At 42.2% G+C, this 20,449-nt stretch overlaps 2 protein-coding genes across 2 annotated transcripts; one reads left to right on the forward strand and one right to left on the reverse strand.

Moving 5' to 3' along the window:
* Positions 1-218: 218 nt before the first annotated feature.
* Positions 219-5,200, forward strand: XBP1 (X-box binding protein 1). The gene is given in 6 exon segments (XM_057746870.1): positions 219-502; positions 1,598-1,694; positions 2,550-2,678; positions 3,625-3,660; positions 3,663-3,770; positions 4,058-5,200. Coding segments are annotated over 6 exon segments (1,164 nt in total). The 5' UTR covers positions 219-266; the 3' UTR covers positions 4,616-5,200.
* A 2,350-nt stretch (positions 5,201-7,550) lies between these two features.
* On the reverse strand, positions 7,551-18,893 carry CCDC117 (coiled-coil domain containing 117). Its single transcript, XM_057746709.1, has 5 exons — positions 18,585-18,893; positions 17,819-17,869; positions 12,894-13,118; positions 12,314-12,451; positions 7,551-10,520 (listed from the first exon to the last, which is right to left on the reverse strand). Exons 1-5 carry the CDS (start codon positions 18,764-18,766, stop codon positions 10,283-10,285), a joined length of 834 nt encoding a protein of 277 aa, XP_057602692.1. The 5' UTR covers positions 18,767-18,893; the 3' UTR covers positions 7,551-10,282.
* Between the last annotated feature and the right edge of the window lie 1,556 nt (positions 18,894-20,449).

Consider the following 20,449-nt stretch of genomic DNA (forward strand, 5'->3'; position numbering starts at 1 on the left):
CGCCGCCCAGCAGCCGAGCGACTTCTACCGGTCACCCGCGCGAAACACGCCCCCTGCCCAGGATGGCGGCCGCCACGCTGGACGCCCTGGCTCCGCCCCACTCCGGATCCGCCGGACCAATGGGCGCCTAGATAGGCCTGCGTCACGCGGCGATAGCCAATCGAGGAGGGCCACGATCGTAGAAAGGCTGGGCGCGACGGGGTCCGCACGGAGGGGCCGGCCTCCTGGCCGGCGGCGGCGCGCAGTTGCGTAGACACGCTCCGGCCATGGTGGTGGTGGCACCCGCGCAGAGCCCGGCCGCCGGGGCCCCCAAAGTACTGCTTCTGTCCGGCCAGCCCGCCGCCGCCGCCGCCGCCGCCGGAGCCCCGGCCGGCCGGGCTCTGCCGATCATGGTGCCGGGCCAGCGAGGGGCCAGCCCGGAGGCGGCGAGCGGGGGGCCACCCCAGGCGCGCAAGCGACAGCGCCTCACCCACCTGAGCCCCGAGGAGAAGGCGCTGCGGAGGTGGGCGAGGATCGGGGCACGGAGCCGGAGGGCGAGGGCCTGGGGTCTGGGACGGAATCTGGAGGCAGGACACGGGCCCGGGGCCGCGCTGACCACTTGCAGCGCTCAGGCGTGGGTGGCCTGGCCGGTCTGGTGCCAGCGTGGCGCGGGGCGGGGCAGGAAGCCTGGACTAGCCGATCCACCGCGCTTGGTGGACTACAGGACTGTGCAGGCCTTTTTTTTTTATTATTCCCTTTTTTTCTATCTCATTAGAGAGGACCAGAGCTGGGTATGCGGGCACCTGGGTTCCAGGCCCTCTAGCTCTGTGACCACAAACCCGTGGTCAGCTTCTCTGAAGTTGGGCTGTGATACGGAGCCGATTGGTTAACCTCCTTTTCTTGGAGGCGCACGGAGCTGAAATGCCACCGTTTGAAGGGGCTTGGGAGCGCTGTAAGGCTCGCTAGTCATACTCAGTCTCTGCATCCTTAAGATGGTATCTATTTCATGAGGACGCCGGGGAGATTGAGAAATGCCTAGTATTTAGCACTCCTTAAATGTTAGTTCTTTTATGATCATTGTCCTTTTTGTGACTTATGAAGTTCTTCCTGGAGCAGACACGGACCTAGGCTCTCAGCACTAGGGCGAAAGTCCCATCAGCCTGTCCTTCTGAGTTGGATTTAGGGGGAGGGAGGGTTTCTGTCCCAGCGCGATTGCAGCCTTCGCTAGATTTAATCAGCCCAGGTTGGATCCTGTTCGAGGGAATTGGAGACAGGAAGCAACGGGGGAGTAGAAAGGGGAGGAGGAAATATCTTATGATGCAAGATGAATAATATTTATGTCCAACCTCTGTGCTGTAGCCAGGGTTGAGAGGAGGTGGATGACGCAATATGGGGGAGAATAAAGTAGGTCTTCAAGCTAGATCCGCAGAAGGCAGATTTTTTTTTTTTTTTTTGGTTTTGGTTTTGGTTTATTGAGAGGAGTCTGAAGTTTATTTTACCATTAGTCTACTTTATATACTGTAAATTAAAGTGAAAGCACCAGCTGGACAAGTTTTCAAATAAAGATATAAATAAGGTTTGAAATGACTCAGTGTGGTATGTCTCTTTCTGTTCTCAGGAAACTGAAAAACAGAGTGGCAGCTCAGACTGCCAGAGACCGAAAGAAAGCTCGAATGAGTGAGCTGGAGCAACAAGTGGTAGATTTGGAAGAAGAGGTAAAAATACTTAAGGCCAAATTCTTATCTTTTATCCATTGTATAGCTTTCCTTAGTGAATGGTTGTTTCATCTCCTTTAGAATACAGTTGGACATATAATTAAAAGCTGAACTAATCTAAGTTAGGGTAGATAAGTATTTGGTTAAGTGGTGAAACTTGATGAGAACAGAAGTGATTGATTCTCTGGCATTTGGTGCTAGATCTATCTCAAAGTTGGTGAATGACAACGTTTCAAGTTAGTACTGAAAAATTAGTAAAAGCAGATAGGAAATCATTGCTTAAACTCGAGACCCTAGATCTATCTCAAAGTTGGTGAATGACAACGTTTCAAGTTAGTACTGAAAAATTAGTAAAAGCAGATAGGAAATCATTGCTAAAACTTGAGACCTTTCGTGGCTTAGCCAAAAGTCCACTAACGGTTCCCTTCTTCTAGGGTCCACTTGTTACCTAAACTTAAAATTGTTGCCAGTTACACATCTTGAATACATAAGGATTATTTGTGGTGTTTTTTTTTTTTTAACATATTGATTTTACAGTCCACAACTACCACTTTTATTATCACTTGCCAGTTTGAGATAGGATTTTTCAGATCATCATATCTAAATTAAAGCGACAGCTATTAGTAGTTGGGGGTGTTGTGTTATGTGTGACCCTATGAGATGGCACTTCATACGTAGCTTATTTTTTGTAATTATGACCTTGCCTTCTAATACCTACTGTGAATGACTTCATAAGCATAGAGTTTTCCAAAAGATCCAGAAGGAAAGGAAACCTATTGTAGTGAAACCTTATCAGCTGAATTCTTAAGTGAAAGAATTAGATGTTTTAATAGCCTCTTCTAAACTTTCTTTCAGAACCAAAAACTTTTGCTAGAAAATCAGCTTCTACGAGAGAAAACTCATGGCCTCGTAGTTGAGAACCAGGAGTTAAGACAGCGCTTAGGGATGGATGCCCTAGTGACTGAAGAGGAGGCAGAGACCAAGGTAAATCATGTCCTTTATTTGGTGCTGTATGTGAGAACTGGTTTTAAGTGACATGACCTCTTTCTTTAATGATATTTATTCATTTTTTAAGAGTGTAGTGAATAGTACTAAGTCCTAGTAATTAAAATAAGTTACATGATTTTCTAAGAGCACGTACTAACAAATAGCCATAGCCAAGAAGATGTATCTACCATGCCAGCATTAAGGAAAACCAGGATAAGAGAGCTAGTCAAACCTGACTTTGAATGCTACCAAAGTTATAGTAGTTCTTTGATGTATATGAATGAGAAGAGATTCATCGTGATAGTGACTCCTTTCTGATAGAAGGGTGATGTGTAGGTTCTAATTTATGAATCCTGGCAAATTTAGTAATAACACTTAAGTGGTCTAAGTTTGACAGTAGGGCAATTTTATTCTGTGAAGGTAATGTTTAGGACAAACTTTTTAAAAAAATTACTATCAGGAATTCCCTGGTGGTCCAGTGGTTAGGCCCCACACTTTCAGTGCCAAGGACCTGGGTTCAATCCCTGGTCAGGGAATTAAGATCCTGCAAGCTGCATGGTGTGACCAAAAGAAAAAAAAAATTACTATCCAAAAAGATTCTGGGCATAATTCACTGTAGAACTTTATTACTAGGAATGTTATTTTTATTGAGAATATGATTAAGATATTAAGAATATCAGCAATCCTGCCTGAATCTTTGCTTGGAGAAGAAAAATGTTTCATTGTACAGAAAATCACAATGTAGTCTTACCTCTCTTTTCTTATCTCTTCTTGAGGAGGGCTCAAGAAGATGGAAATAACAAAGGCTTAAGGGAACGATTTCAGCTCTAAAGAATAGTTTTCTAGCTTTCTTGAAAGTCAAGAATTACAGCTGCCTGGCAAGTACTTCCCTGGAGACTCTCAGCTGTTGGAGCTGTTCATTCACTTTGGTCTTTCCTCCCAGGGAAATGGAGCGGGGCCGGTGGCCGGGTCTGCTGAGTCCGCAGCACTCAGACTACGTGCACCTCTGCAGCAGGTGCAGGCCCAGTTGTCACCCCTCCAGAACATCTCCCCATGGATTCTGACAGTATTGACTCTTCAGACTCTGAGGTAGGGCTTATTCAGATTTACTGAAGAGCTGTATAACTACTTAATTCCATCTGTGTGGTGCCCTACATCCCTAACCAGACAGATGAGGGCAGAAAAGTTAGTTTTGGTTGACTACCTTCCTGTTTCCAGGTGGTTTAGGAGGTGGAGTAAAGTGTAGATAAATGGGTCTTGTGGGTCCTGAAGGTCGTCCTGTAGCCTAATGATTCATTTACATTGTGGAACTTAGCCTAAGGTAGATTCTCAGTGCGTTCTAATAGTTGAACTCCATTTAATTTTTCCTTTTACAGTCTGATATCCTGTTGGGAATTCTGTTCAACTTGGACCCAGTCATGTTCTTCAAGTGTCCTTCTCCTGAGTCTACCAGCCTGGAGCAGCTCCCAGAAGTCGACCCAGAAGGACCTAGTTCCTTACCAGCCTCCCCTTCTCCATCCCTGGGGACGTCATCAGCCAAGCTGGAAGCCATTAATGAACTGATTCGTTTTGACCACGTATATACAAAGCCCCAAGTCTTAGAGATACCCTCTGAGACAGAGAGTCAAGCCAATGTGGTAGTGAAAATTGAGGAAGCACCTTCCAGTCCCTCAGAGAAAGATCACCCTGAATTCACTGTCTCAGTGAAGGAAGAACTTGTAGAAGATGACTTCATTCCAGAGCTGGGTATGTCAGATCTGCTTTCAACCAGCCACTGCCTAAAGCCATCTTCCTGCCTACTGGATGCTTACAGTGACTGTAGCTATGAGGGTTCCCCTTCTCCCTTGAGTGACATGTCCTCTCTGCTTGGTGTAGACCATTCTTGGGAGGACACTTTTGCCAGTGAACTCTTTCCCCAGCTGATTAGTGTCTAAGGAGTGATCCAGTACTGATGTCCTTTTGTTGACTATTACACTGCCTGGAGGACAGCACAGAAGCCTGTGCTTCAAAAAGCCAAAGTAGAGGGTGTATGGTCCTAGAGAATTCCTCTGAGGTATCTTTTCAAACTTCATAGGTCACCCCAAGTATTGTCTTTTGACATTCAGCGGTCCAAGGTACACAGATATATTACTGTAATCCAGAATTACAGATTCTGACATTGTACCTTTACCTTTAAAGGCAGTGGTTTGCCCTAAAGTACTTAGATAAGGGTCACTGGAAAAGTGTCTTAGACGTGGAAGTAATGAATGGCCGTTTATCATTTCTCTTTCCCCTTCTCGGCATCCCAGGCTTGCCTCCGATTTTAGGTCCTTTAGTTTGCTTCTGCAAGCAGAGAGAACACCTACCTGAGGGGGCTCCTTTTCCCTCATGTACAGTTCAAGTAAAGATCAAGAATCTTTTGTAAAGTAGAAATTTACTATGTAAATGCTTGATGGAATCTTTCCCTGCTAGTGTAACTTCTGGAAGGTGCTTTCTCCATTTATTTAAAACTACCTGTGCAATTAAAAAGTACAATGCAAGTGTCTCTGTTCTTTGATTCCTTCTTGAACCTCAAGTCTTATTGTTATTCTCTCTGGGTTTCCTGCTTGCCATGGTAGTAATTTATCCAACTTCAGTGAGCATGACACTTTTTAAAGTGACTGGAAGGCTTTTCCCCCCTTAATTACCACCTGCTTCAGTTCCTGGTTGCCCAGGAACTGGACATACACTTTGAGCAGTTACTATATTTGAGACAGTTTCTTCAGCCTAACTGACCAATATTACAGGTCGTAAATGGCAGAGTTAGAACATTTAACAACTGTTCTGCTGTAACATCTTTTGTTAGACAAGGACATGCCATTAAATACCAATATTCTTGTGCTATTAGATTAAGAGCATTTTTTAGGCTCAAACTCCCTGTGTTCAGCTCTGCCACTAGTTGTTAGTTGGGCAACCCTGGGCATAAAATACCACTTATTTCCTCATCTCTAAAGGGGCATAATAGTATCTTAATGGCTGCTAGAGGATTCAAAGACATGATGCATTATAAGCACTTAGTAAATATGCCAGGCACCATCCCAAGCACTCACAAGCTATTATCTGCTAATCCACTTTGAAGGGTTTTAATCTCTTACAGAATTATACACACTCTAGAACATGTTTCACAAAAGAATGAACCTATTCAAGAAACATCCTAGAGACAATACAACCCACAAACTACAGACTTGATAACCTCCTCATCCAAGGTGCACCTTTTCCTTGGGAATCCACTTACAAGATATTAAAGGAGTTCCCTAATTTTTAGAAATTATTTTACCCATGCCAGCATTCTATGCCAATATTTACTGACTGCCTCTGGGGAGGTCAGAGTGAATGAGGAGACCAAATGAAGTGGGATTCAAAGAATCCCAAGCAGCAAGGCAAAGCAGGCTATGCTTCCAGCCTAGTACGAGGGAATGCCTTTGATGTGACGGGGCATCTCCACAAGCATACCTGCAGGCAAGACAGCCTGGTCACTGAAGCCAGAACACAACCCTAGTGCATGGGAACACAAACTTGCTTAATCTCTTGAGTTTAATGTAAATGTAAGAACAAGCCTCCAGCTGCCCCCCACAATTAACCTGATCACCTGATTTTCTAGAACTGAAAACTTAAGTGCTGAGAATATATTTAGAGATTGTACAGGGAGATGTAATTGCAGATACATTTTAGCTTTCACCGTTATAAAACAAGCATCTGAAGATTGGGGCTCAAGTAATTTACATTCAATGACATCACATGAAAGAGACAGCTGTACAACAGGAAAAACACACAAGACACAACCTGCGTAGATTATTCGAGTTTTCATTTCCTGCACAAATGGGTGAAAATTACTAAACACTGTGCTCATATTTGAGAAAACACCTGATATTCAAGGATATCTTCACATTGAAACACTAAATTGGATGGTTAGAAATAAAAATCAAATCTTTCCTTGCAAAACCAAAGCAAGATTTCTACTAAATGCAGAAGGTTGGCCATAATTCAAAGAAGCAGGTGACAGATACCTGCTCACCATTCCCCTGGACCTTGCAACACCAATGTGTGCTTCCCTCCTTTTCTACTAGGTGTGCTACTGGAGCAGGCAAAGTAGGGACAGAACTGCAGGCAGAGGTAATTAGTACTGCCTACTCCAGGAATATTTTATGGCATCAGTCAAATTCTAATCTTCTAAGATTAAATCTTTACCCTGATTTGTAAAGTTAATTAAGGAACAGGAAGACTGGCTTGTTTACCCACTAACTAGTTGTTGAAAGAGAACATCCTGTCTTGCTGGAGCTGTAGCCTGACGCCATATTCTAACTGCATGTAGCTCATCTCTCAAATGCCACCAGTAGAATATGTGAACCAGACTGATACATACAAAAATATATTCCCTCAAGAAGTTTAGAGTTACACTGCCTGAACCACACTGTATTGTGGATTATTTCAATGAAATCTAAACACGTTAGGTATTGCTGTGAAAAGAGTGAAAAAACACTGATCAAGTAGGAAGAATCCTGGACCTGGTGAATTGGATTATTATACTAAATTGTCACTCTTTACTTAGGCTTAGTTTCCAAATCTATAAAAATAGATAACTTTTAGCTATTATTTCCAAATTTTGGTAAAAAACAAAACAATATCCTGAGTTTTCTGTAACTGCAACTCAAACCCTGCCTGCCCACAAATCAGGGATCCACATTTACCAAATGGTTGTAAATATGCAGGCAATACTGCCACCCAGTGACCTGTCAGCTCAAGAAAGGAATGACCAAATAACTGAACATGAAGAAATTTTCCTGTTCTGTTTTCAAAGGTCCCAAACTTGATTTCACTTACTGAAGTGCAGGAATACAATATCTCAAGAAGTCCAAAACACTTAAGAAGTTTTATTGAAAACAATAAAATACAGAAACACCAGATTCTCATTTTAAAGTAAAACAGCATCTTTCAGAACTTTCCCAGTACTCCACATTTCTTATCACTATTAAAAAACAAAACCAAGTTCCAGATTCAAAATAATTAATGAACCTGATGGTAAACATTTTTCTCATGGTTCTAGCTTCCACTCTACTTACTTTTTTGATTTTTACATTTGCACCTTTTCAAGACTGAGTAGCAATTTTTATTTAATTAATATTTGTGAGAACTGGATTTTCTTCATATTAATTAAAAAAAACAAAACAAAACCACACACACCCTAATCAAACTCAGAGAAAACACACATTTGTTCATTAAAGCTCACCTGCTTTAGATAATTTTTTCTCTTCACACATTAGCACAGTAAGCCAATGTTTGATCCATGCTGCAAAAGCTGTACAAAATGAAAAGACCTGTTCATTTCCTAGGGAAACCTTAAGGCAAAAGCAAAAGCCTCACTCTACAAAAGAAAAACAAAGCAGAGGCATGGGGACTGTGAAGACGGCTCAGATGAGTAAGCACCACAAGGATGAAAAAGACAATTTTTGTACAAACATATGCAAGATAAAGTTTAAAAAGGAGCACTGAACAGCCATGTTTCCTGCAGAAATAATGATCATGTCAGATAAAATGACTCCTGAAACAAGTTCTGCTTGGATTTTAATTAACAGAATTGTATTAGTCCTCTCCTATATATACCTGTGGTATCACAGCCTTGTTCAGAGCTCCTTCCTCCTGTTCACTGTATAGACCTGGATCCCAGGGCTGCCCAACAATCCTTATAGAAGGCAGTGTGAGTGTGTTTGGGTCCTTCCTGGGAAAACTGTCACCTCTCCTTCACCTGAACACTGGGACTAACTCCAAATTCCAGGCAGTCACTTCATGTGTTTGAGCTGTAGCAGAACAAACTTTTTAGCATGGAGATTTAAGGCTACAAACTTTATAAGTTGGTCCCATTAAATAATGACCTAGAGGCAGGAGTTTTTTAAACGGCATGAATCAAACACTTGCACATTTCAACAGAATACAGTTTACATTCATCTCTAAATCTGAGATTAAGAAACTATTAGCTGGTTTCCAACTGGTTTCAATACTGGTTTGAAGTTTGAATAATTTTACTGTGTAGACATTAAATATTTTGTTTAAATATTAAACATTAAATCTTTTCCTGACTATCCAGACAGAAATAGAGAAAGCAGGAACAACAGGCAGGAGAAGACACAGCCCACTTAACAGACTTGTGACTTCTATGCCATCTGTAACAAGGAGAGGGACATCGGCATGGGTTTCAAAATGGCCTGGGAGCTGCCTCCTAAAGTCACCTCTACTTGGCATAAACCATTTTTTCTACACAAGGTATCTAATTCCTACAAAAGCAAAAGAAACCCAGAAAACAAAACAAAAAGAACTGGGGTGGTCTCCTGTTGTCTGATAAAAGGGCTACTATAACACTCACTTAGTAAGTTATAGTGGATATTCTGTAGCACTAAAGGAACTGTCATTTTACTTTGTACTACTGAGTCCTTGCCACACAGAAGAGCTCTTCCTGAGAAATAAAAAACTTCAATCCTGGTTACCCTCAGAGGACACCCTGAGCCTGGGTAAGGTCCTCAAGATGAAGATTTCCTGCTAGCAGGAAGCTATTCTCTACTAACTTTTAGGCTTACTGCACAATAGTTGAAGCACCAGGCACACTGGCTATTTCAGTAAATCTCAATGTCACTTGCCCAAACGTGCTCAGTTAATTATTCAGTCACTGTTTTCTAAATTAACATTAAAAAACTCAACTTGCTAATACAGGTACAACCTTTTCTTAACTACAGAAGTTATATGCCGGGCTTAGCTGATAAAGCACTTCCTCAGGATTACCTAAGGGATGCTTCTCCTAGAGCCAATTCGCACATGGGTTACCTCACAATCTTTTAAACTATCACTCAACATTAATTAAGCTGTAAACATTATTGAATGGCTGGGCCTATCAATTATGCAAGGGAAATGAAGGAGCAACAGTAGCACAAGGTAAAAAAAAGTCTCAAAGGAAAAACCTTCTCTTTGTATTTTTCATTTCATTTTCAGAGCCAGAGGGGAGCCACAAGGCTACCGGCTATTTAATCAATACAGCTACACTGAATTGACAACTAATATACAAGTTTCAGAGCCTGTGTTAAATTCCCCAGCAACAGGCTTAAGCTACTGCATTCTTCCTCCTTCCCCCCAATCATATATAGTCACCACTGTAAACAGAGCTCATATCTACAGATGAAGCTGTCCCTCAACTGTCAGGGTACACGTGTAGCAGCAGGAGCACCCTTCTTTCTTAATGCATCTTTTTCAACTCAAGTGTCTGAATATTCTCCAAGTATCTGAACGATTTAGACAATGTGACAGATAACTTAAAAGTCACGCTTACACACATAGCTTCTATACTTGACTTTGCAGAATGCACTCCTTATTCCTGTAATAAGCCCCCTAGAAAAATGCTTTTCCCTTGAGACCAAGTTTCCTCAGAAATAAAGTTGAATTCAAGAAATGGCTACCAAAAATGAGAGTCCCACCCCAAATCACAGGTGGAGATATTACACCCGTTTCAAAACTTTCAAGTCCCTATATTGTACAAGCAGGCTCATGACTGAAAACATAAGCCTTCTAAAATTTGACAACTTTAGTGTAGAAACTGATTCCTAGAGTTCCATCTCTTCTTCTGTGCAAGCAGCTGTCTCCAAACTATTGTAAATAGGCAACCCTGTTTGCCGAGGTTCCAAGAACAGTTCAGTTCTTTGAGGGAAGGCAGTGCCAGCAGCTGCATGCTTAGTTTGGCTCTCTCCTGTGTAGTTCTTAGCATTAGATGACGGCTTTGGCTTATCAGAAAGGAGTTCAGGCAGAGGTTTCCAGAGCACAAGCTCCATGGAAGGACGGCTCCTAAGACACAAAATACAGATTTTTATCAATAATTTTACAACATGAAAATAAAAGACATACACTGAAAAACGAATGTTTGCTACCTAATACCTAAAAACTGATGGGATCAAAATAGGAGATATATGACAATCCAAACTGATCTTTAGAAAGGCCACTCAAGTACCTAAAATATTAGAGTTCTGCATGCATTTTTAAGCAAACCAACTTAACAAACATCAGTTGTACTGATGCTGTGATTAGAATACAAACATTCAACATGAGAAACACAAGCCCTTGATTTAATATTACAGTTTTTTCTTAAATTGTGGTTAATATTAGCAGATGTGAGCTACTACTATCTTGTACTAAACCATTATAAATGAAAAAGAAACGCAGGCCAAACACACTAAAAATATCTCAGTATGCCTTTTGCTTAGTACAGCTATGAAGTATAATGCTTCCTGCAGTAAGCCACTGTCTGGGCCTACCACCCCCAGCCCGCTCCATCTAGTGATGGTGTGATGCTTTCTGGGACCCAAGGGCAAGTAAGGCAAAATAAAACACAAACAATGAAGAACATCCCCCAAAGGCTAGTTTCCTGAAAACTACCAAGAGCAGAAAGTGCTATGTTTTAGGCTGGAGGGCAATGTGACCTGCTCACTCTTAGCTAAACTATTTACCCATCCTCAGGGCTGGGTAGTTAATTATAAACTCAAGCTAGGAGACTAACGCAAAACCCTTGTGAGCAGCAGTGGAACCCACTGTGTCTGAAGACAATAATGCCTCATTTACCTGGCATCAGTGGGACTGGTATCCTAAAAGAATTTTTCAGATATCTGACACTTATCCTCACTGAGTACCAAGTCTGTCTAAAGTCTTTTTTAGACAACACCTAAATGGCACTTTATAACTTGCCTACTACAGTTGGGCCTCTGTATCTGTGGGTTTTTGATTCAGACCATTTTACATAAGGAAATCGAGCATCCTTGGAGTTTAGTATCCGCAGGGGGTCCTGGAACCAGTCCCCCATGGATACTGAGAGACAACTACATTTTTCACAGTGAGTAATGACCACCTGAGATCTTCTAAACTCAAGGATTACAAGAATTACAGGGCTATCATTAGTTCTTATGTTAATGGGCCCCAGGCTGCTTGCTTTGCTTTTTAGGTTCTTATGTTTACTTTCCAGTTCCCTCTCTTGTCCTCACACTGTACTGTCACTACTCACTACTATGAGTTTGTCTGTTCTGCTGTTTGTGTGTTTCTACTCTTATGATTGAGGAAACCAGATAACTGAGTTCATCAAACTGGGTCTAAATTAAGAGCAAAACAACTCCTAGAGCTAAAGGCCTGAGGGGCTACACACTATGAGATAAGGGTATGAGCTCTGGATGGTGGCCTCTGTGATAACTTTTTTGACTGCTGGAAGACTTTTCATTTGTTTCCTAGGTCTTAATGGTGGTCCTAGATAACTGAGAGAGCCAGGGAAACAGGTAGTTTTGAAATGTGGTTCCTACATCCCACAACGGGACTCTGAGAGAATGGGTTCTTTCTTGTCAATCCTCCTATCTCCAAATATTCAGGACTTCAAAACAACCCAGGGCTTAAGTACGCAAGGCAGCCACTCCTGCATACATCCAACTCCTGCTTGCAAAACGTTTTGCTCACCCCAATGAACTAAGAAAAGGCCTCCAACTCAGGTTAAATACAAAATCTACCGTGCTTTCACTTGGTTGGTGATCAGGAAATGTCTAGACACACTGGGTTTTCCCTCCAAGATCAAAACTAAGTGGAAACCAGAAACCAAAACTTACATGGACTCAATCATTTTCTTTGTAAAGACTTCGTCAAATTCCTTCTTCAAACCTGTTTTCATGGTATCAGAAAGGACAAGGCTGGGGAGATGGTTAACATTTCTTTCAGCTTCAACTTCTTCATCTTCATCAATTATTCTAAAGGCAGGAGTGAAGAAAGAAAAATTAGGTAAGCTATTATATATTCTATTAATTCAACAAAATCTAAAAAAAAAGGATAAATGCAACAAGTGCTACAGCAAAAGATCAAGTAAAATGAGACTATATCTGAGAGAAAGAGTTGTTCAACATTTCACAAAAAAGTTTTACATTAGATGCATCTAATTTGAAGACTGTGTCCCTAGAAACCCTCATAAACAAAAAAATTAATACCCAGAGAGAGTACGTGAAGATATTTAGTACAGTTCTATGGGAAGAGCTTACTTTAACATTTAAAGTGTATACTTTGAGCTTCCTGATTTTTATAGTCTTGATAGGTTGAGGATCAAAGAATCACCAAATGATAAATTCGACTAACTTGAAAGAGTAAAGATGTTACAAAGGAACAAGAACAAGCCAGCTAGATATGCTGCCCATTTACCTGTCCTCAATTTCCTGAAGCCTCCTTCGAGCAACTTCACACTGTGGTTCTCCCGTTGTCTGATCCATCTCTTCACAAATAACATCTAACATGCCAGGTGCAGAGAGGCCACTAGTGCACGGATTTACTCCATGACCCTCTATATCCTGATGTGCACAAAGAATCCAGTCATTAGGACCAGCACAGAGCCCTGCTTCAGTTAGCCTTTTCTTTCTTACTGGACAACTGAAAAAATAAAAAAAATAATAATAATAAAAAAAAATCAATGAAAATCCTGACTAATATAAATGAAATGTGTATCATCCCCATCTCTAATCAAATGCTTCTATGAAAAAACTCTAATTTTTGACAGTTGTGATTACAAGATGGAAAATCACGCATTTTCTTTTGTCTTTTTTTTTTTTTTTTGGGTCTTAGTTGTGGCACAAGGGTTTCTCTCTAGTTGTAGGGTGGCAGGTTTTCTCTCTCTAGTTGAGGCACACGGTCTCAGCAGTTGTGGTCTGCATGCTTAGTTGCCTGGTGGCATACGGGATCTTAGTTCCCCGACCAGGGATTGAACCCGTGTACCCTGCATTAGAAGGCAGATTCTTTCCCACTGGACCACCAGGGAAGTCCCTCTTTTCTATCATTCTCACAGCCTCCCTGAGATGCTTCCCTTACCGAAATTTGTCAAATTAGGTTGCATCTGTAAGATTTTGCCTTTCCAGATTGGAAGTGTTTGATGTGGGAACTTAAAGTCATTCTTACTTGTTCAGCTCTGGAAAGGTCAAGTGGGAAGTAAAGAAACCAAAAATCACACAGTAGCAATTCCGTGCCAGCCATATTTTTTCATCCTGCTGCTACTCCATTACACTGGGCATATGAGGAGGTGGTCTGCAGGCATTCTATATTTCCTAGGGCAAATATATATGCTTCATCAGGTCTGCAGCAAGTACTACAAGTGCAGATGACACTGCTGATTTCTTGGTTCTCTCCAAGAATGGCAGAGGTTGTCATTTGCTCTATGGGTCCCTGCCTAACAATGGGATGCACTTTTCTCCCACCTTGCAATATAAACTATCTTCACTTTCTAGAAAATTTTGTATTTTATTGAGACCTTAAGAGTTCATCAAATCTAATTTCTTTGTTTTGCATACGTGGAAACTAGGACCTAGAAAACTAAAGTGCCCCCTCGTAAGGTGAGCTGTACTGATATTTTGGGTACCAGATCCCAGAGACAGACCCTGAATCCTACCTCTATACATTTTCACTAAAACCTCCTGCCTTGTTAGGGAAGTTCAACTGTTCAAGCTCTTACCACAAACTAGTATTTGCAAGCACTATGACATGTCCAGTGTTTAGCTGAGAGCAGTCCTGAAGCAAGTTAAATAGACAAAAAGCCCTGCTCTATTGGAGGATTTAGACCAAAAGCACATTATTGCCTGGGCATCACCAAGCACAATCTCAAGACCAGAACACAGCTCTGCAACCAAAAAGTCATTAATGGCTACCACAGCTTCTGATTCTAAACAACTCAAAGGAAGCAGCATGTATTTTATAGAAAGAAATTACTATTTCATGTCAGGACTATGAAAATCAACATTCAAGTCTCTGGCAATATAAAATCTGACAAGTAATAATGCTCTCTTGAACCTAGATTTTTAACTGGAATCAATTATTAAAAAATATGTTTAGTTTATAATTAGTTTTAACTCATAATCTAACAATTCAACTATTAAATGCAACTGCGTATCAGAGCTGGGTTCTGATTTCCAACGTAATTTTGGCTAAATTATTTCATGCCTCTAGGTCCACTCTGCAAATAACCAGAGATCAATGACGGTTAAGATCCAAAGAAAATGGGACATAAAAGACTTTAAAGTTCTGATAAGAGCTATGGGACTTCCCTGGTGGTGCAGTGGTTAAGAATCTGCCTGCCAATGCAGGGGACATGCGTTCCATCCCTGGGCCGGGAATATCCCACATGCCACTAAGCCCTCAAGCCACAACTACTGAGCCCATGTGCTGCAACTACTGAAGCCTGAGGGCCTAGAGCCCGTCCTCTGCAACAAAAGAAGCCACCACACTGAGGTAGTGAGAAGTCAGCACGCTGCAAGGAAGAGCAGCCTCCACTCGCCACACCTAGAGAAAGCCACGTGAAGCAATGAAGACCCAGTTCGTTCAAAAATAATTAAAAAAAAAAAAAGCAAAGAAAAAGAAAATGTACAAAGTTGCCTGTCAGCTGAAAGTATTTGTTGCCAATGATAAAATCTGACTTAAAAACCAAATAAAAGAGCTATGGAAATTGCAGGTGAGCAGTACACTTCTGGGCATTCCACATCCAACTGTCTAGTCCCTTATTCTCCCAGGCCCTCAATCTCTCCATCTGTAAATTAAAGATGGTTAACTTCTTTTTTTTTTAAATAAATTTATTTGGCTGCATTGGGTCTTCGTTGCTGCACGTGGGCTTTCTCTAGTTGCAGAGACCAGGGGCTACTCTTCATTGCGGTGTGCAGGCTTCTCACTGCGGTGGCTCCTCTTGTTGCAGAGCACAGGCTCTAGATACACAGGCTAAGTAGTTATGGTTCATAGGCTCTAGAGCGCAGGCTCAGTGGTTGTGGGGCATGGGCTTAGTTGCTCTGTGGCATGTGGGATCTTCCTGACCAGGGCTCGAACCCATGTCCCGTGCATTGGCAGGCAGATTCTTAACCACTGCGCCACCAGGGAAGTCCCAAGATGGTTAACTTTTAAAGCCAATTGTTTTTACACTTCAAACTTTTTATTTATGACACTGGAACCCTTTATTCGATACTCTCTTATGGGGAACCCCAAAAGATAAAAAGCAGAGAGATCCCTGTGTCTCCACAGCAATCCCAAGGCTATAAACAACATAAGTATTGTCTGCTCCAGAGGTATTTTATTTTATTTAAATTTTTTTGCTGCAGCATTCGGGATGGAACCCACGCCTCCTGCAATGGAAGCACAAGTCTTAACCACTGCACCGCCAGAGAAGTCCCAGAGGTTTTTTAAACTAAGGCAACTTTCAAATCTACTGTCTCATTAGTCTATGTATCAACCAGGTGAGAAAATTAAAAGTTTCTGCTGGCAAAAAAAAAAAAAAAAATCATACACAAAGTTGAAAGACAAACAACAAATTTGGGAAAAACACAACATACATAACAAGCTGACTTCCTTAATAAAATTTCTTATAGATTAACAATAAAAAGACCAATAAGCCAACAAAAACATTTGCAGAAACATGAAAAATTCACACAAAATGAAACACAAATGGCTTAAAGGAAAAGATGTTCAACATAACCTATAATTTACAAAATACAAATTAAAAATGATCTAATTTAATTATAAACTGCCTATACTCATGAAAGTACATACAATTTAATAATTATGAAACAAAATTTCTTGAAAGTAATATTCAAGATATAGATTGCTGCCAGAATCCCAAAATGGTACTCTATTCTCTCCTCCCTGTAGGCAAATACTGTCTTTTATGGTAATTACTTCATTTTTTAAAAAATACATTATCATGTATGTAGATATGCAATCTTAACAGTTTTTAGTTTTGCCTGGTTTTGAACTTTATATACAAGGACTCATTGTGTATACATGTACATTCCTGTGATGTTTCTTTTGCTCATACTATCATTATAAAACACATAGAAGTTGATAGATGTGGTTCATTTTTTTTTCTTTTTTGCTGAATTGAACTCAGCAAAAAATTTACTTTATCCATTGTACTGCTGAGGGACATTCCAATTTTGAGCTATCATGAACAAGGATGCTATGAACTTTCTTGTACATGTCTCCTGACTGAGCACATGTAATATATCGCGAGAACTGCTTGATAAATGGGTATGCATGCCTTCAACTCATTCCATAATGTGAAACTGTTTCCCAAAGTGTTGTAGCAATTTACATTCTCATCCACCGCTTGAGAGTTCCTGGTGCTACAGAAGCCGCCAATATCTGGTGGTGGAGTAGTATCTCATTGTGCCTTTAATATCTATTTCCCTATTGCCCTAAAGACTGATGAGGTTGAACATCTTTTCATTTGGTTGGTCATTTGGATATCCACTTTGGGGAAGTCTTTTACTCATTTTTTTTTTTTTTTAATTAGACTGCCTGCCTATGAGATGCAATTTTTTAATCTATCAGTTAAGTGGTGATCAAAAAGTTTGAAAATACAGTTCTGATGAGAAGATGGAGAAAAAGGCATTCCTACTGTCAAAAGGAGTATAAATTGGCAACAACTCTTGTTCAAAATTCAAAATGCATACACTTTAAGATCCAGCAATTTACCATCTAGGAATCCATTTACCTGCTTGCAAACTATTTGTTAGTAATAACAAAGATGAGAATTAACTCAGAAATCCATCACTAGGAGACTGGTTAATTATCTATACCTAGCCTTACAAAAAAATTCCATTGAACTGTTGAAAAAGAAGTTAGGTACAACTCTATGTGCCCATATGCAACAAGCTACAAGAGAATAAGATGAAAAGTGTGTTGCAGTGTGAACGGGTATCTTACTACAAACACAATACATACATGCAGTTATAAACGTGTAAATTTTTACTTTATCTTCCTTAGGAGAAATAGGAAACAGGCAACATGGGTAACCTAAGGGGAGAACTGGGAGCGAGGTGCGTAAGATTTTTCAATATGTAGCCTTCTGCGGATTCTTTTATTTTGTGCATGTAATAATATTCACATGGCTCAAAGTTCAAATATTACAATCGCTTATACAGTGACAAGTTTCCCTCTGACCTGCCCAGCTCCCTTCTCTAAAAGGTACCCCCTGTTACCAGTTTCTTGGGCCTCCTTTCAGAGACAGCTAATGTTTCACCTTTTCACTTAAAAACAGTTATGGATACAAAATAGGTTAAATTAAGTGACCATTAAGTGAATAAAAAGCACATGAAACTTACTCATCCTCCTCCTCCTCTCGCTTGTGTTTCTTTCTCCAGTGAACTGAAACACTGTTGAAACAAACAAACAAAAATCAGTCAGCTGGGAAATTTACTGAGGTGGAGCATTCAGCATCCACTTTCCGGCTCCGGTAATCTTGCCCACCCCATTCCCACCAGTCGTCCCCTCTCCTGCCGAGTGGGATGGATATACAGGTCACAAGGTCAGTCAGGTATAAACACTGGGTGGTTCTGACAGAATCAGAGACTGAAATCTAAACTTCTCATGTAATCAAGATCGCGGGAGATAAATGGGGGGGGGGGGGCACTGTAGAGAAAACATATCGCGGCAGGCACCGTGCTAAGCACTTTATTTTATGATCCCACTAGGAGGACCCATTTCTGTCCTAAGTTGCGAATGAGGAAACTCGGTGTCCGAGAGGCGCTGAAAGTTACCAGCAGCGGCGGCCGCGCCGCTGTCTGGAGGGAGCGAGGCGAGTGAGCGCCCAGAGCAGCTCCAGAGCAGCTCCAGGGCAGCTCCAGGCCCGGGCCGGCCCGGCTCCCATCCCCACACGCCCTGGGCGAGCTCGGATCGTCTCCTCCCTTCCCGGGGCGCAGACGGGCCGAGGTCCGAAACGGACCCCCGCGCTGTGCGACCTCAGGCGACTTACGGTAACCGACTGTGGGGCTCAGCCTCCTCATCTGCAACCTGGGGCTGAGAAGCCCCCGCCGAGGGTCGCCGGGAAGGTCAACCAGCCCCTGCCTGCCCGCCCGCCTGCCTCCTCACCGTCCGCGCGCCGCGCTCCCGCCCGGGCTGCTCGGGGAGGCGCGGGGTCCCGACCGCGGGGCCAGTTCGGCGCCGTCCGCCCCCGGCGGGAAGGCCCGGCCGGGGAAGGCCGGCGGCGGCTGCAGGAAGTCCGAGCTGCCGCTCAGGGGGAGGCCGCTGAAGGGCCGGCCCAGCGCAGCCATGGCCGGGGAGACGAGGAGGCTGCGGCCGCGGCCCCGGCCGCCCGCGTCCCCAGGCCCGGCAGCAGCGGCCACAGCGACTGCCAAGAGGCGCCCGCCTCTAAGCCCGCTCCCGGCCCCACGTCACGCCTTCTAGAACCCTCCACCCTAGGTCGCCCGGGGCATGCCGGGATTTGTTGTGTGTGGAGAACAGCTACCGCGAGGGCTGCCGGGAGTTGAAGTCCTTGAGGACTACAAACAAGATGGCTGCCTCACCGAGGCTCCGGAGGCTGGAGGGTGGCCCTGGCCAACCTACAACATGACCTAGGTTCGAATCCTCACTCAGCAGGTTATGGAACTTCTGCACCTCAGTTTTCTCACAGTAGTACCTGTGTTCATAAGATTGATGGGAAAAGCCAATGAATTAAAACATCTAGAGCCCTTAGAACATGCTTGGCACATAACACATTAAAAATCAGTTACTAAAAAAAAAAAAAAATCAGTTACTAATTCCTTCTGTGTTTTAGTGTAAATAAAGTTGGTGATACCTTAGAGGGAACAGCATGGAGGATCAGAGGATAACCTCAGAGCTCTTGTGAGAGGGACTGGCAAGTTCAGCCTCTATCTGGGGCGTCCAAAGACAAAAGTTTGACAAAGGGCTAGCAGAATTGATCACTGTAACCACTGATTACAACATTTTTTCCCATCTCAGGAAATAGCACATTATCTAGTCTGAGTTGCTTATACCAAAGTCAACGCCCTTCAGCCAAAGACCACCAAGAACACACCTGTAATTGACCAAAGGTGGATTTATTGACTTACAGTAGTGAGGGAGTATCTTACTAAGAGGGTATAAGAAAAAGCTTCCCATAGGATTTGGGTGTGTCGTTGGAGGGATTTGGGAGAAGGTCAAGGAAGCAGGGCTTTGCTCTGGACTTAATATTGTCAGGAAGCAGAGATAATTCTATGGTTATCTTAGCTAATCTTTTCTAGAAAGTGGGAGGGATGAAGGGAGGCTAAACCTATAACTGGTAAAGAGGCAATAGTCCTTGCATTAGCCAGGATGGGAGATGTTTGGTCATTTTTGTGGTTTGGACAGGGTTCACATTTTTGTCTGTGTTCAGACAGGATTACAAAGGGGTCTTGCTTTTATCTTGATCCATGGAAGTCACATCTCAGTCCTTGTTTGATGTTGATGTTCTGTGAAATTGCTTAACAGGAAACACCAGGGTTCACCTGACAGTACCAGGCCAGTTTCAGCTGTCAGAAAATGCTTTTCTCTTTCTAACCAAAATCCTAAGCATCATCATTGATGCCTCTTTTTTGTTCACCTCCCATATTTAATCAGTTAGCAAGTCCTATAGGCTTGTGAAATGCCTCCAAATTTCTCTCCATTTTTCTCCATCACCATTTCCCTTGTGGTAGTCTGAGAAAAAAATTAATGAACACCTTTGCCTACTGTAATATAATGGATTCAGTTTAAGTTTTCTTAGTGGCATTTACAATCCAGTTTTGCCTCCCTAATGTAACACCCTACTTACATCAAATGGATATAAAAGATATTCTCCTGGGTCACGTCTACAAATGGCCAACTCATTCCTCACCTGGAAAAAAAAACCAACAAAACCCTTCCAGATGGTGTTGTATACATGTATACATACAAATATGCATTTATAAAAGGGAGTCCTACTCTACAGATTATTCTGA

This window comes from Hippopotamus amphibius, chromosome 8 (assembly GCF_030028045.1).
Source record: "Hippopotamus amphibius kiboko isolate mHipAmp2 chromosome 8, mHipAmp2.hap2, whole genome shotgun sequence".
NCBI classification, from domain to species: domain Eukaryota; kingdom Metazoa; phylum Chordata; class Mammalia; order Artiodactyla; family Hippopotamidae; genus Hippopotamus; species Hippopotamus amphibius.